Source organism: Phoca vitulina, unplaced genomic scaffold, assembly GCF_004348235.1.
Source record: "Phoca vitulina isolate PV1807 unplaced genomic scaffold, GSC_HSeal_1.0 scaffold79, whole genome shotgun sequence".
Classification (NCBI taxonomy): domain Eukaryota; kingdom Metazoa; phylum Chordata; class Mammalia; order Carnivora; family Phocidae; genus Phoca; species Phoca vitulina.
In genome coordinates this window covers 1088451-1104327 of record NW_022589782.1, presented here as the reverse complement: position 1 = coordinate 1104327, position 15877 = coordinate 1088451, and the positions used below count along the sequence as shown (strand labels likewise).

The window sequence follows — 15877 nt, the reverse complement described above, 5'->3', positions numbered from 1 at the left end:
CTGCCATCAAAAGGGACTGGGAGAGGTTGCAGAGCCCCACGGTGCAGGCGGGGAAACTGAGGCTGGGACTGATGCCTCTCCCTCCCCACCCCCGCCCACCCCCGGTTTTGATGAGGGCCGTGCCCACTCCCAGCCCTCCCTAGGTCCCTCCTCACGTCCCACCGTGGGGACCCCAGAACCTGCCCTTTGACAACTAAATGGGACAGCAGGACCCCGAAGGTGCAGCACGTCTGGATCAGAATCTCCATGCCCCCCTCCCCTGTTGCGTGTCCTCGGGAGCGTCACTAAATGACGTCACCCTCACCTGCAGAGAGCAGGTGCCAGACGGATCGGCGGCAGCGACGCCCGGCCGGCCTCCCGCCGCCAGAGAGCGCAGCAGGCAGCACGCAGGCGTCGCGGGGCCTCCGTCGCCGCCCGCGCGTCCTCCCCCCGCTGCGGTGTTTTGCTTCCGGTTGTTCCGGAAGTTGGGTGCCGAGGGCGGTGGAGGCGACTTCCGGTTCCGGGACGGCCGTGGCGGCTGCGCGGCGCCGGTGCTCTGGGACCGTGGTGCGTGGGCCGCGGCTGCCGGCGACAGCGATCCGTCCCCGGCCGATCGGAGGCGGGCCTCGCGCGGCCTCCCTGAGTCGCTCCGCCCGGCGGGGCCGCGGCCCCTTCGCCCGCACGCCGCGGGCCCGGACGGCCCAGGGACGAATGAATGAATGAGCGGGCGAGGGGACGGCGGACCGGGCGCCGGCCTTCTCCTCGGGTGACCCCTCGGCGGCGAGCCGCAGCGCGGGGCGGGGGACGGGATGAACCGGGCCAAGCCCGCGACGGTCCGCAGGCCCAGCGCGGCGGCCAAGCCGTCAGGTGCGGGCTCCTGGGCATCGGGGCCTCCGGGAGGCGGGCTCCCTGCCGTGGGGCACACCCGAGGCAGCAGACAGCCGCTGAGGGCGCCGCGGGGCCGGGGCCGGGGCGGGGGGCTGCGTGGCCTCAGATCCGGCTTTGTCCCCCGCGAGCTGTGTCTGTGCAAAGCCGGCGGGCGGTGCCTGGCCGAGGGTCTGTGGAGGCCCGGTCTGTAGTGAGCGCGGCGTGAGCGTCGGTGGCTGTCGTCGCCCACCGCACCGGACCCGGCTGCGCCCCGGGCTTGCTGGCCGCCTGTCCCTTGCCTGCCCTGACCCTTGTGTAGTCCCCTGTGAGACAGGGGAGGTTGCCGTCTGCCTCCAGCACCCTTCCCACCGCCGCCACCGTGTAAAGTGCACGTTTCTCCACCTCCCTTCTCTGCAGGGCACCCTCCACCGGGAGACTTCATTGCTCTGGGCTCAAAGGGTCAGGCCAATGAATCCAAAACGGCGTCCACCCTGTTGAAGCCTGCCCCTTCTGGCCTGCCTTCCGAGCGCAAGCGGGACGCTGCAGCCGCTTTGGCGGGCGCCTCAGCCCTGACCGGCCTCACCAAGCGCCCCAAACTCTCGTCCACACCCCCCCTGAGTGCCCTGGGGCGCCTGGCTGAGGCTGCAGTGGCAGAAAAGCGTGCTATCTCTCCATCCATTAAGGAGCCATCTGTGGTCCCAATTGAAGGTAAAGTCCGTTTCTGAGCTTCCCAGAGAGCACATCCCACACCTTGTCCGTCTCCTGGGGGGGTCGCTGAAGGCTGCTTCCAGGCTTAGCGCCAGAGCTGAGCGCAGGTTCTGTGGAGAAGGGTGGAGAGGAATCATCTGGGAGTTTGTTCTGCAGAGCACTTCTCACGCAGGTGCCTTTACCCCACGTGTGCTTCCAAATTCTGTGACGGAGATGGGGAAATATTTTTTTTTTTTTTTTAAAGATTTTATTTATTCATCTGAGAGAGAGAGAATGAGAGACAGAGAGCATGAGAGGGAGGAGGGTCAGAGGGAGAAGCAGACTCCCTGCTGAGCAGGGAGCCCGATGCGGGACTCGATCCCGGGACTCCAGGATCACGACCTGAGCCGAAGGCAGTCGCTTAACCAACTGAGCCACCCAGGCGCCCGAGATGGGGAAATATTAACGGGACCCAGGGCGACGTGGCATAGGCGCGTCTCAGGCCCCAATGCTGCGGGCACAAGTGCTGGCCAGGGCCCGTCCCTGCAGTGAGCTCAGCGCCCTGCTCTTAGCGAAGCGGGCACGGGCTGTGCCGGCCCTCTGTCAGCGGGGAGGTGGGCGGATGGTGGCTCTTCAGCTGTCCCCATGTCGTGGAGGAGCCCCTGCTGCGCTGACGGCGGCTCTTCTTTGGGAGCAGCGTCCTTCCTTTGCCCGGTGGCTCATCTGATGTCCTTGCTGAGCGCCTCCTTTGTGACAGGCTCTGCTCCACGCAGTGGGGATCAGCAGAAACTGAGACCAGAGCCTTGTTCTTGCAGGCTCTGTGTTCTCGTATGTTCGTCTCTCTGCCTGGGGTGTGGACGTTTGCACTTCAGTAATCTCTACTAACGACGAAGAGTTCGTCTCTCTTTCTCTTTAGTTGGGAAAGTAATACTACAATGTTTATGACATCCAAAAAAATTTTTTTAGAAATTACTTATATTGTGTTATTTACAGAAGGGCTTTTTAATCTATACGCACCTCAGGTTGTCCTTGCTTTTCTGTGTCATCTTCCCATTGGTTATTTCTAGCTGCTCCACGATACCCCCATAGATCAGATTCTAAATATCAAGCCAGCCCTAGGTTTTTAGCATAGGGATAGTCACACAACAGCTTTGACACAGAGAAGGCTCATGAGGGATTTGTGAAGTTGAGCCCTAAAGGCTGCACAGGGTTTTGACGGGTGGTTGAGGATGTTGGAGAATAAGCTGCTGAGCGAGGCATCCAGCCTGGAGAATGGGACTGTGCCCAGGGAATGGGCAAGGTCTGGGCAGCTCCCAGGGGCGAGAACCCAAGCTGGCAGGCGGGGAAGATGCAGTTGGCAGCGGGGAGCCCCGGGGCATGAGGAGCAGAAGACACGGCTGGCGCTAGCTGGGCTTTGGGAGATGAATCAGACCTCTCATCCATGCCCAACCCTCCCGGGGCGGCATCCGCCCCTGGCAATGAGGGCTGAGGCCCCGGCTTGCACCACGGTTCTCCCAGTTACTGGCTGGCGTCTCCCATACAAGGTGCTTCTGGAGATGAGATGAAATGCGGTTATGAAAAACGTGTTCTGAGCGATGAAGCACTTTACAAACATCATCAGTGAACAGAAGGTGGAACACAGCCGAGCGCAGCCCCGGGCACATGGAAGGTCGAGGTCTTCCCTGAGTCCGGTGCGTCTGCGCGGCGTGCTTGCCTTGTGTCCCGGACACCTGGAAAGCGTTCAGCGGGTATCGCTCAATCCTCTGCCCTCGCATGGTTAACGCACACCAACGGCAGCACCTCTCTCTCTGTGTGTTTGTGTCTTTAAAAACCCCCGGGGAAAATCTCTCGGGTCCAAGAAGACGCCACAGTGGGGATACAAAGTGTGAGCGATACCGAGTGCAGCACCAGGAAGAGGCGTGGCGGGCCTGGCACGCTCCCGGGAGGCTGGCGGGGCAGGGGCTCGGCGAGCTCTGTGTGCCGCTAAAGCAAGACGGCGGAAAGAGAGAAGGGCTAAAATGATGGCAGAAGTGAACACGGGAGAGAAGGTCAAAACCCAGAGGGTTGTTTGCAGACTACTGAAGCAGAAACCCCCGTGCAGGGCGGATCTGAGGAGGGCAGAGGCAGGGTCAGCGGCGCCAGGAGGGGAGAGCCGCTGAGAAGCCGCCGCTGATAGAGGAGAAAAGGCGATGAATGGCATTGGGCCAGTTAATTTGGAGACTTAGAAAAAGCCGATTTGTAGAAAAATGTAGTGTAGGAGCAGCTAACCCCAGGGTAGCCGTGCGGGAGGCGGGGAGGGTCTGGAGGTGGCTGGGCCGGCGCTGGAGGCTGGAGGGCGCTCTTGCCGCTGCGGCCCGTCGTTGGCTGGGTCAGCCCGTGAGGCGGGCAGCACCTGCCTGCTCGTCCCCGGATGTTGCTGCTGTCCGCCCTGAGAGCCTCACTCGCCGGGCTCTGCGGGTTTGCCCTGCTGTCCGCTGACTTTGGGGGACCCTGAAGGCGGGTTCTGACCGTGCCCTTCCCACACCTGCCAGTGCCCCCCTCCGCGCTGCTGGACGAGATCGAGGCCGCCGAGCTGGAGGGCAACGACGGCCGGATCGAGGGCGTGCTGTGTGGGGCCGTGAAGCAGCTGAAGGCCACCCGGGCCAAGCCGGACGGCGCGCTCTACCTGAGCCTCATGTATCTGGCCAAGATCAAGCCCAACATCTTCGCCACAGAGGGTGTCATCGAGGTGAGGACTGGCGGGCCTGCTGAGGCCCTCGCCCTGGCCTTGCGGTCCTCCCTCCCCCCCCACCGACCTCAGGCCACCTCCCCTGGCAGCTCGCTGGCTCTGCCCCATGTGCAGGGCACCGCTTCCCCGATGACGCGCCGTCTCTCGCAGGCTCTGTGTAGCCTGCTGCGGCGGGATGCCTCCATCAACTTCAAGGCCAAGGGGAACAGCCTGGTGTCCGTGCTGGCCTGTAACTTACTCATGGCTGCATACGAGGAGGATGAGAACTGGCCGGAAATCTTCGTCAAGGTGGGTCCGCCTCTCCTGGGAGGCTCCCCTGGGACCTCCGCGCTGCTTGGGGTGATGGGGGCAGAGCGCTGGGCCCCGGGAGGAAAAAGAGGCCGACCTGAGTGTGCTCTCTCCGGAGGCTGCATGTCTGACGGCCCGGGGCGTCTGTCTCCTGCACTGGTCACTGGGGAGGTCGTTCGGGGAAGCACCTGTCTTGGGAGCAGCAAAGGGTAGACAGAAGCGAGCTGCCTGGCAGGGGCCAGGAGTGTGGACGTCTGTCACGTGCAGGTGTACATCGAAGACTCCCTGGGAGAGCGGATCTGGGTGGACAGCCCACACTGCAAGACCTTCGTGGACAACATCCAAACAGCGTTTAACACCAAGATGCCCCCCAAGACCATGCTTCTGCAGGGGGAGGTGGGGCGCAGTGGCGGGGATCTCAGTGCTGGTAAGAGGTGCTGGGTGGCCAGGCTGGGGAGAGGACAGAGTCCGTGAGGGAGGGGCTGGGTCGCCTCCCTCCACGGAGCCCACTGTGGGTGGGGGTTGGTGCTCGCAGGACAGTTGGGGGACGTGTCCACGAGTGGCTCGGTCTGCAGGGAGCAGCCCTCACCCTTCCCTCACGGAGGAGGAGGACAGCCAGACAGAGCTCCTGATTGCCGAGGAGAAGCTCAGCCCCGAACAGGAGGGCCAGCTCATGCCCAGGTAGGCACGCCGTGCGGCCCCCCGCCCGTGGGGCCCAGCATGTGGCTGGAAGGCCGGTGGGGTGGGCCCGTGAGAAGAGCCAGCCCTCCTTCCTGCCTCCTGCCCTCTGGCCTAGGTACGACGACCTCGCGGAGAGCGTGGAGGAGTACGTGCTCGACATGCTCCGTGACCAGCTCAACCGGCGCCAGCCCATTGACAACGTCTCCCGGAACCTGCTGCGGCTCCTCACGTCCACTTGTGGCTACAAGGAGGTGCGGCTGATGGCGGTGCAGAGGCTGGAGATGTGGCTGCAGAACCCCAAGGTGAGGGCCGGGGGGGACCGTGCCCGCGGGGCCCTCCTCCCGGGCTCTGTGTGCGAGGCTGACGGGGCGCTGCCCGGACCCCCGTAGCTGACCAGGCCAGCCCAGGACTTGCTGATGTCCGTGTGCATGAACTGCAGCACGCACGGCGTTGAGGACATGGACGTCATCTCCCACCTGATCAAGATCCGCCTCAAGCCCAAGGTCCTGCTCAACCACTACATGCTGTGTGTCAGGTGCGGCCCGGGCAGGAGCGAGCGGGGCGGGGGGTGGCGTGGTGGGTGGCCGCGGTCCGTGCCAGTGCCCCTTGGCTCGCCTTGTGTCCAGGGAGCTGCTGAGCGCGCACAAGGACAATCTGGGCACCACCATCAAGTTTGTGGTCTTCAACGAGCTCTCCAACGCCCGGAACCCCAACAACATGCAGGTCCTGTACACGGTGCTGCAGCACAGCTCGGAGCTGGCGCCCAAGGTAGGGCGCGGCGGTGCCCGGCAGCCTTCTGCGTGTGCGCTGCGGAGCGGCCCCGCTCCGGACGGCGGGGGCTGCAGGCCGGAGAGGAGGGCGTGGTGGCACCTGCGCGGCCAGGCGTTCGGACGCGGCGGGCGGCGTGGTGCCGTGGTGCCGGCTGCGTGGAGAAAGCCCTGGGAGGGGGCAGAGGGCCCGGTGAGCAGCACACGGTGGCTTCCGACTTCAGGTCAGGTCCACAGGGGGTGCGGCCCTGCCCGGGGCGCCTTCCTCAGAGGCTACAGCTAGGCTCGTTCAGGAGCAGGCAGCACTGAGCCCCCCAAAAGGCACCTGTTTCCAAGCCAAGGCCTGTCCCGCCGTCCTGAGGGCTGGTCTTTCCCAACCCAGGCCGGCGTCTCTGGTGCGGCCTTTGGGTCCCGGATTCCAGGTGCTTTTGAAGGGAGAGCCGGGGCGGCGCCAGTGTTGTTACGGAAGCGAGCTAGGCCTTTAAACGGCTCGGATGCGCACACAGCAGCAGGTGCACGTTGTGCTGCTTCTCGCCGCCCATCCCAGCCGCCCAGGTGTCCGGCACGCCCCACCCCCAGCCAGTGTCTTCGTTAACCTGGCGCCTCATTTAATGAGGACCAGTCCCCCACGAGCCAGCTGCCAGGAGAGTGAAAGCCGTGTCCCCTGCTGTCCGGGAGCAGCCAGCGTGGAAGCCGAATCGTGCTCGCTTGAGCCCGGCGTGCTCCAGGGAAATGGGGGTGTCTTCCCGGAAGGGCCGAGGGAGGCCCCGACGGCAGGCCTGCGACGGGAGGGGAGCTGGCGGCGGTGGGGAGTGACCTCCCTGCGTGTCCTCTCTCCTCCCAGTTCCTGGCCATGGTGTTCCAGGACCTGCTGACCAATAAGGACGACTACCTGCGGGCCTCGCGGGCGCTACTGCGGGAGATCATCAAGCAGACCAAGCACGAGGTCAACTTCCAGGCCTTCTGCCTCGGTCTCATGCAGGAGCGCAAGGAGCCCCAGTACCTGGACATGGAGTTCAAGGTGCCACAGCTGGCCTGCCCCTCACCTCCCACGCTCCGCGGCCTCTCCTGCCATCTGTGGGTGGCATCCCGTGCGGCCAGCGGCCAGTCCCAGAGGGCAGCCTGGGGTCCATTCTGTGTGGGGGAGGGATAACCTCGTGCGGGCGACCTTCCAGCCGGCCTGGAGGTGGGATGGAGTTGGAGCGAGCGGGGCCAGAGGTCTGCCCCAGGGAGGTGTTAGGGTTTGAGGTGCGGAGGGAGATGAGGAGGAGGAGAACGGGGGCAGATTGTGGAGGGTCTTGAGGGCCACGTGGGTGAGTCGGCAGATGGCCCCACGCTCTGGAGGGTGGGCCTTGCCCAGCTTTGTCGGCTGAACCTTCTGTGGTCTGACCCTTGCTGCTGACCTGCTCCTGGTCCCCAGACCTCCTCCCGTGGGCTGTCTCCAGGCATGGTGCTCCCTGGGCGTCCTCCAGGGCCGGCTGCTCATGGGCTGGGGGCCTGAGCCAGGCCTCTGGGGTGCAGGCCCCTGCCCCACACGAACCTGGCTGTGTGGGGCTGTGGTTGCAGGAGCGGTTCGTGGTGCACATCACAGACGTGCTGGCCGTGGCCATGATGCTGGGCATCACCGCCCAGGTGAAGGAGGCCGGCACTGCCTGGGACAAAGGAGAGAAGAAGAGTAAGGACCAAGGACAAACCCAACACCACCCAGCTCCAGGGCAGGGCTGGGGGGCATTCCCAAGGCTGCAGGCCGTCCCCTGGGGGCCCTGCCCAGCACCGCCGGACACTCGGAGTTTCTGGAAGTTGCCGTTGCCTGTTCTCTGGGCCCAGGGCCTGCTGGCTGCTTCGGTCATCTGCTCACTGGGGGCCATTTCGGGCTCATAGTCCCGCCTCCGAGGGCAGGAGGGCAGGAGGGCAGGAGGGCAGGAGGGCAGGAGGGCAGGGTGGGTGGGTCTTTCTGCTGCTTTGCCTCATCATGAAGCCTGCCGGGAGTCTGGCTGCAGAGGTCTCTCAAGTGCCTTAACAAAGTCATGAAAACTTTAAGAAATGAAATCATTTGGAATTTGGGGATTTCGTTTATCTAGGATTTCCCCAACCCACAGGAGGCTTACGCAGCTCCCTGAACGTTTCTCCAGCTGCGTCAGTGTCCATCTGTGTGTCCCTCCCGTAGCCCGTAGGAGGCACAGAGATGGATGCTCAGAGCGCCCTGTGATGCCCAGGCTCCTGTCCCTGCACCCGCCTGGCACCTGACCCCGGGAGGCTGCCATGCAGGTGCACCATAAGCCTGCGTGTCCTTTTCAGACCTCGAGGTGCTGCGCTCCTTCCAGAACCAGATTGCCGCAATCCAGCGGGATGCCGTGTGGTGGCTGCACACCGTTGTCCCCTCCATCAGCAAACTCGCCCCCAAGGACTACGTGCACTGGTACGGGCCAGGCTTGCTCTGCTTCCACGGCGGCCCTTCCCTGTGCTCCGCCCACGGGAGCCTGCCACGCCAGATGTGGGAACCCGCTGGCCCCGGCCTCTCAGCCAGAGATGTGCCCCCGAGCCGGGGGACACGGGCTCATCTCTGGGGTCCGGTGTGCCAGCCTTATGGGGGGCTGCAGGAGGCTCCAGAAGACTCCCCGGGAGCCCCTGCTGGAGCGTGCCGCTTCTGCACCTGTGGGGCCTAGTGGGGTGGGGAGAGCCCCCCAGGCACCTGCACCGACAGCCCCTCTGTCCCCCACAGCCTGCACAAGGTGCTCTTCACCGAGCAGCCGGAGACCTACTACAAGTGGGACAACTGGCCCCCCGAGAGTGACCGCAAGTGAGCATGCCTGCCGCGTGCACGGGGCGGTGGAGGGTCTGCTCCCGTGAGCACCACGGACACCAGGGCTCCCCCGAGCACGCCCCCACCCCTGTCTGTCCTTCCTGATCGCCATCCCTGTCCCCCCCACCGTCCTCGCGTGCTGTACCTGCCGTGTCCTGCACTGCCATCCACTCCCAGGGCTCCAGCCAACCCGTGCCCACGGGACCCTCAAACTCACCGTTCCCTCTGCCTCCAGGCAGCCACACGCACGCGACCTTCCTCCCCGGGTCAGTGTTGTGGCCCCGCCTCCCGAGCGCTCTTGAGTGGCTCCCAGCTGTCTTCACCTTTGGGTCCCTGGTGCCCAATCCAGCTTGCGTGGCTCCTATCTTCCCGTGTTCTCTGCCCCTCCTTGTGTTGCGGTTTCGGAGGTTGTGGACGGTGGCCGGTGTGTCTGCCCCTGGGGGTCACGCACCTTCTCACATTCTTCCCTGGCGTGGCCAGGCCTCATCCATGGAGGCCTCAGGAGCAAGAGAGCATGGGAGCGGGATGGCTGCCCTCCTCCCTGTCCCGTCGAGACTCCGAGCTGGGGCTTCCCCCGCACCGGGGGTCGGGGGGCACGTGCAGCCCTCCACCAAGCCCAGCCTCTACCTGCTCTGCCCGCAGTTTCTTCCTCCGCCTCTGCTCGGAGGTGCCCATCCTGGAGGACACACTGATGCGCATCCTGGTCATCGGGCTGTCCCGGGAGCTCCCGCTGGGCCCCGCGGATGCCATGGAGCTTGCCGACCACCTGGTGAAACGAGCTGCGGCCGTGCAAGCAGATGGTGAGGGTCCCTCCAGACTTTGTCCGTGCACCCCCCACAGTGATGGCGTCCCCCAGCCGGGCTCCGCTCCGGGTGCCTGCGTGCGTGCTCTCGGGCTGCTCGGGTGGGTCTGCTTCGTCCTGCAGCCCCTGCTCGCTGGACCCTACTGGTCTCTGGAATTGGGGATGGGGTAGGAAGTGCGCATCTCTGGCGGGGATTCTGGAGCTCGCCCTGGGGTTTGCGCACGTTCTCCATGTGATGCACCATGGCAGGTGCTGTGTCTGCCCCTCTAAAGGGCCGCTCCGGCAGTCCTGAGGACGGCACTCAGGCCAAGAGAGCGACTCATCTCTGGCTGCTGCCGGGCCAGCGTCTGCGCCCCCACCCTGCTCGGGCCACCCGTGTCCGTCCCCCCGTGCCCCTCAGCTGCTGGAGAGCGAGGCCCCGTCTGCCTGCCGTCCTTCCACAGCCCGAACCCTGTGCCTCGGGGCCCCCTGGCGCATGTGAACGGGCTTCTGGAAGCTCCGTGTGGCTCTTGGGTTTCAGATGTGGAAGTGCTGAAGGTGGAGAGGATCCAGCTGATCGACGCGGTCCTGAACCTGTGCACCTACCACCACCCCGAGAACATCCAGCTCCCCCCTGGGTAAGGCGCTCCTTGCCTCCTTACACCCGCCCCCTCCACGTGGCTGCCGCCGCAGTGCCCTGTGCTGGGCGCAGTCGCCCGTGAGGCTGGACGTGGGGGGGTTACGGGGTTAACTGAGGCACTGCCGACTTCCCCACAGCGGTGCCGGCCGCGTCCTCGCCACGCCCGCGCCCGCGTCTTCTGCGCTCACCGTCCTGGCGGGGGTATGGAGCTGTCGCGCCATGGCTCCCACGGGCGCCTCTGAGCACCGACGGCGCGGAGCCTCTCTTCCTGTGCTGTTCAGCCACATGTCTGTCTTGTCGGGAGAGACGTCTGTCCTGGTTCTTTGACCTATTCTTAAATTGGGTGGTGTGGGTTTTTGTTGTTGGGTTTTGGGAGTTCTTTATATATTCTGGATCTAGACCCTGAACGGGTTGTGACTTGCACGTGTTTTTCTTGTCCTGCGGCTTGTCTTTCCAGGCTCTTGATCGTGCCCTTTGAGCCTTTGAGAGACGAACGCTTTAGTTCTGGGAAAGTCCGGCTCCTCTGGTGTTCTCCCATTTCTTGTCCCCTCGTGTCATTTCCTCATCCGGGATCATGAAGATGTACTTCTGTGTTTTACAGTTCCAGCTCTGGAACTTAGGCCTTTGATCCCCCGAGCTAGTTTTGTGGGTGGAGGGAGAAGCTGGGTCCAGGTTCACTCCGCCGCAGGTGGAAGAGCCGTTGCCCCAGCGCTGTTTGCTGACCGCGCACACGTGGCTTGTCTGGGGCCCTCGGCTCTGTTCCGTGCGGGGATGCACTGACGACGTGGCCTGTGGGCCACTCTGCTGCCGCGTGGCTCTGGTGGCTGACCCGGGCCACGGAGCTCTCTCATGTGTTCTCCTAAGGACTTGAGAGTTTTAGCTCGTGAGGTCCGACTTCATTCTCCTTCACGTGGACGGCCCGTGGTCCCAGCACCGTGCGTTGAAGGCTGTTCCCTGTTCTCTCTCCCGTTGAAGGTTTTGTCTCCCTGATCGGCGATCAGGTGACGATGATGTGTGGGTTTTCTTCTGGGCTCTCGGTTCTGTCTGTTGGTCTGTGTGTCTGTCCCACGTCCGTACCACTGTCTTCACGCCTGTGGGCGGTGCTGAGTTCCGAAATTGGGAAGTAGCAGTCTTCCAACTTTGTTCTTCAAGACTGTTTTGCGTTTCCACATGAATTTTCGGGTCAGCTTCTAGAGAATTTCTAAAGAAAAGCCCCGTGGGCTTTGACGGGTATTGCTTCACAGATGAGTTTGGGGAGTGTGGCCACGGTCACGATATTAAGGCTCTGGTTTCCATTTGTTTAGCTCTCTTGTTTCTTTCAACATTGTCCCGTAGCTTCTAGTGGGTTAGTCTCACGCGTTCTCTGTTACATTTGTACCCAAGTATCTTTTTCTTTCTGCTGCTATTTATTGTGCCCAGGATCCACTTCTTCGTTGCCTTCGTTGCCCTTTTGGGTTGCTAGTGCGTGCTCTGCTTCCCGACCTCTCTTTCACGTGGCAGCCCATTTGCTCATCTCTCCAAGTCAGCTTCTCAGATCTCCTTTGTTCTTTGCAACAGCGGCGTTCTGTTTCATTCTCTGGAACGTTCCATCACCTGAAAGAACTGCACTTTGACCATGAGTGCGTCATAAACGTGATTTTTAAATCATGGTGGCGGTGGTGCAGTTTGTGTGGGTGGATAGAGGGCTGTTTCTGGCTTTCTGAGGGAGAGAATAAAAGGAACACTGAGGTTTCACGTTGTGACCACCCTCGTTCCCACTTTGTAGACGGCACGCCAGGGCTCAGCCGGCTCGGGGACCTGGGAGCGAGTCCCGGTGCTGGGCTCTGGGCAGCGTAGTGGTGCCCACAGTGCCCTTCCTGGGGACGCCAATGTTGCTGGACGACCAGATCCGGGGGTTGTGGAGGCCCAGGTGTCCACATTTCAATCTTTGAAGTAGTCCCCTCGCTGGTCCATCACCAAATCGTCTCTGGGCCATTCCACCCTGGTCAGTACCGATTCCCATCACTGCCTCGCACCCCCGAGGCCGAGCCACGCCCTAGTGTCCTTGCGTTTCAGGTACCAGCCTCCGAACCTGGCTATCTCCACCCTCTACTGGAAGGCGTGGCCCCTCCTCCTGGTGGTCGCAGCGTTCAACCCTGAGAATATCGGTGAGCCTCCCCCGGCCAGCTCGCGGTCACCTGTGCCGGGTGCTGCTCTTACATCCTGTCGGGGCATCTTGCTTGTTGGGACCCAGAGTGGAGCCTGGCCAGGGCCTGGGTGGTGGGCCGGAACCCTAGGCGGGGCAGGAGTTCCGTGTTCTGGCCGCCACCTGCTGTCTCCTTGCTCCCTAGGGCTGGCTGCCTGGGAGGAGTACCCCACGCTGAAGATGCTCATGGAAATGGTGATGACCAAGTAAGTGAGCACACGCACTGCTGGGAGCAGGGCCCCCGAGGACAGGCCCTGTCTGCGGACGCTGGGGAGCAGAGTAGACCCAGAGCCCCCGACTCGCTCCGAAGCGTCTCCTGCCGCGTAGCCACCCGGGGTTCGCTTTCTCGTAGTGAGAGAGAAGACCCAGCCCAGTCCAGCTGGGTCTGCTGCACGTTAGTGCCCTCTCCTGTGGGTGAGACGGAGTGGGATTGAGGTGGGTCGTGGGGGCAGGTCAGTGGACGGCTGGTGGCACTCGAGCGAGAGGGTGCGGCCGGGTGGAGCTGCACGGAGACGAGGCACTGGGTGGACCGGGTGCAAACGTGAACGCTGCCTGGGGTCCACGCGGGGGGCGCCGTGCTGCACGGGGGCATGGGTGCCCGGCGCCTGGGCTGGGTGACTGCACCGTGACGTCCGCAGCACGTGTGACGCGCTCCCTGCCAGTCGTCGGGAGTGGGAGCTGGGTCCGTCTGCCAGCACCTTCCCTAGGGACAGGAGGGTGACCACGCAGAAGGCCGTGGTTGAGACGGAGCAGGGCCTGAGGCCGCGGCATGTGCACACGCGTGCGTGCACCTGTGAGCTGTGCGGGGCGGGAACTGGCCGCGTCTGCACAGGCGTGTGGGTGACCCGGGGCTGATGCAGTGGGCTGCCGCTGGGGCCCAGAAGACGGGCCTGACATGCATGGCCGTGGCCGGCGGTGCGTTCGCTCTCCGAACCCGGGACAGCTGGGAGGCTGGGCGGAGCAGCTGGTCTGCCTGCCGATGCCCTGTGGGCCGGGACGCCTGCCTGTCTCAAGGGGCTTCTGGCCCAGGGAGGGCTGGGTGAGCGGGTGTCCAGGATTCTGACGCCCGCTGGGCCTGACTCGGGAGGTGGCTAGTGCGCTGTCTCGTGGAGGGAGAGCGGCTTGCCGAGCACGGGGGCTTCCTCCCAGGGCCCCGACCTGGCAGCACTGCTGGTGGCCCAGCCAGGTCCCCCGGAGCGCTTGGCAGCTGAGGCTGTGCGCGGGGCTTTAGTTGTGACCCTCCTGGACCCCTGCACTGCTGTCTGGTGGCCGCACGCCTCAGATGGGCACCAAAGCACGTTCCTCCTGTTCGGTGCCCAGCAACTACTCGTACCCACCGTGCACCCTGACGGATGAGGAGACCCGGACGGAGATGATTAATCGGGAGCTGCAGACCTCCCAGCGGGAAAAGCAGGAGATCCTGGCGTTCGAGGGGCATCTGGCGGCGGCTTCCACCAAGCAGACCATCACTGAGAGTAGCAGCCTTCTCCTGTCCCAGCTCACCAGCCTGGACCCTCAGTATGTTCTGCTTACGTCCCGGGGCCAAGCCCGCGCGGGCAGTGGCGGGGTGGGGGGGCAAGGCCCCTGGGACTCTCTGCGGGGCTGGGTGCACTCAACAACCGGGGAGGCAGAGGGACCGCTGGGCCTTTGTGGGGGCTGCCTCAGGTGGGACACAGGCAGTCCCCCTGCCCTCACCTGCTGCTGTTACTCGGGGACTCTGCGCACACACGGCTTCCTAACACGCTCGTGTTCTCTGGGATCTTCAGAGGACCCCCTCGGAGGCCTCCCCCCCACATCCTGGACCAAGTGAAAGGTCTCAACCAGTCCCTGCGTCTCGGGCACCTGCTGTGCCGGAGCCGAAGCCCTGATTTTCTCCTCAACATTATCCAGAGGCAGGCCAGTTCCCGGCGGCTCCGGGGGGGGGGGGGGGGCCTGGCCGAGGTGTCCGCAGGGGGTGAGGGGGCCGGGGCCTGGCCGAGGCGTCCATAGGCTCTGGCATTAAGTGAGACCGTGGCCAGAAGAGGGCACCCTGGGACCCAGGGCCACTGAGGACGGGCTCCTTGGCTGTAGCCAACTGTCGGCAGTGAGCGGTGGCCCTGACCTGTTGCCGCGGGAGCGTGGGGTGGTGGGCGGACGGGTCGCGGCAGGGGGCGCGACGGGTTCCTGCTGGGAGGGGCTGAAGGTGCGCGTCGCCCGGCCCAGGCCTCGTCGCAGTCCATGCCCTGGCTGGCCGACCTGGTGCAGTCGAGCGAGGGCTCCTTGGACGTGCTGCCGGTGCAGTGCTTGTGTGAGTTCCTGCTGCACGACGCGGCCGATGACGCCACCTCCGGGGAGGAGGAGGAGGAGGGCGAGAGCAAAGAGCAGAAGGCCAAGAAGCGGCAGGTTGGCGTCCTCGCCCCCCACCCCAGGCCCACCGGGGTGCCGTGTCCCGCCCGCGGCCCCGCAGGCCCACCGGGGGTCTCCCTCGCCCCTGCAGAGGCAGCAGAAGCAGCGGCAGCTGCTGGGCCGCCTGCAGGACCTGTTGCTGGGCCCCAAGGCCGACGAGCAGACCACGTGCGAGGTGCTGGACTACTTCCTGCGGCGCCTTGGCTCCTCCCAGGTGGCCTCCCGCGTGCTGGCCATGAAGGTGAGGCCCGTTTGTCCGTTTGTCCCCCCACGCCCTCGCTCCCCGGCACGGGCCTCTCTCGTACCTCAGCAGGCACGTGTTCCCCTGGGCTCTCCGGGGGCTGAAGGGGTGGTGGGGCTGCTGTCTGGGAGAGCCGGACCCCCAGAGGGACTCGGCGGCCTCGTAACCGTCTTGCCCGGTCCTCCGTGGTGCTGGGCGACTTGAAACCAGCTCACGCTGCGTCTGTGTCGTGTCGGCTCAAGTGTCTGTGACAGGTCGCGGCGTCCTCGTTGGCCGGGCAGCGCCCATCTTCCCGGGGCCGTGAGCCCACATGCCTGTCCCCCGAGACCCCCGTGCGGGCTCGGGCCGAGACGTGGCACGGCAATGTCTGCCTGCAGGGCCTGTCCCTGGTGCTGTCGGAGGGCAGCGTGCGGGACGGGGAGGAGAAGGAGCCCCCGATGGAGGAGGACCCGGGGGACCCAGAGGCGCTGCGCGGCTACCAGTGGCTGTTGCGGGACCTGCCCCGGCTGCCCCTGTTCGACAGCGTCCGGCCCACCACTGCCCTGGCGCTGCAGCAGGTGGGCGCTGCGGACGGCTTGGGCGGCGGGGGGCACTGGCCTGCGGGTGGAGCTCACACGGCCCTCCGTGCCCAGGCCATCCACATGGAGACCGACCCGCAGACCGTCAGCGCCTACCTGGTCTACCTGTCCCAGCACACACCCGTGGAGGAGCAGGGCCAGCACAGTGACCTGGCGCTGGTGAGGGGCCGGGGCTGGGCGGGGCCGGCAGGGCAGCCCCCTGGGCTGGGGGCGGGGGGCTGGGGCTGCACGTGCCCCACTCACTTCCCTGGGACCTTCTGCCCACAG

General features: G+C 64.7%; 1 protein-coding gene across 3 annotated transcripts in view; it reads left to right on the top strand.

Moving 5' to 3' along the window:
- The first annotated feature begins 508 nt into the window (after positions 1-508).
- Positions 509-15877, top strand: part of INTS1 (integrator complex subunit 1) — a 29907-nt gene continuing 14538 nt past the window's right edge. For 2 of the 3 annotated variants that reach the window (XM_032394148.1, XM_032394145.1), the window contains exons 1-23: positions 509-846; positions 1264-1554; positions 4065-4261; positions 4376-4549; positions 4817-4976; positions 5125-5230; positions 5346-5532; positions 5620-5765; positions 5857-5998; positions 6842-7018; positions 7564-7672; positions 8296-8416; positions 8720-8797; positions 9443-9600; positions 10123-10219; positions 12277-12368; positions 12552-12612; positions 13727-13924; positions 14173-14302; positions 14609-14788; positions 14883-15032; positions 15410-15589; positions 15665-15769. In XM_032394148.1, the coding sequence (XP_032250039.1) occupies positions 789-846; positions 1264-1554; positions 4065-4261; positions 4376-4549; positions 4817-4976; positions 5125-5230; positions 5346-5532; positions 5620-5765; positions 5857-5998; positions 6842-7018; positions 7564-7672; positions 8296-8416; positions 8720-8797; positions 9443-9600; positions 10123-10219; positions 12277-12368; positions 12552-12612; positions 13727-13924; positions 14173-14302; positions 14609-14788; positions 14883-15032; positions 15410-15589; positions 15665-15769 (3297 nt within the window). In that variant the 5' untranslated portion in view covers positions 509-788. The remainder of the gene's footprint in view (positions 847-1263; positions 1555-4064; positions 4262-4375; positions 4550-4816; positions 4977-5124; positions 5231-5345; positions 5533-5619; positions 5766-5856; positions 5999-6841; positions 7019-7563; positions 7673-8295; positions 8417-8719; positions 8798-9442; positions 9601-10122; positions 10220-12276; positions 12369-12551; positions 12613-13726; positions 13925-14172; positions 14303-14608; positions 14789-14882; positions 15033-15409; positions 15590-15664; positions 15770-15877) is intronic. The other variant, XM_032394147.1, reaches the window with a different exon arrangement.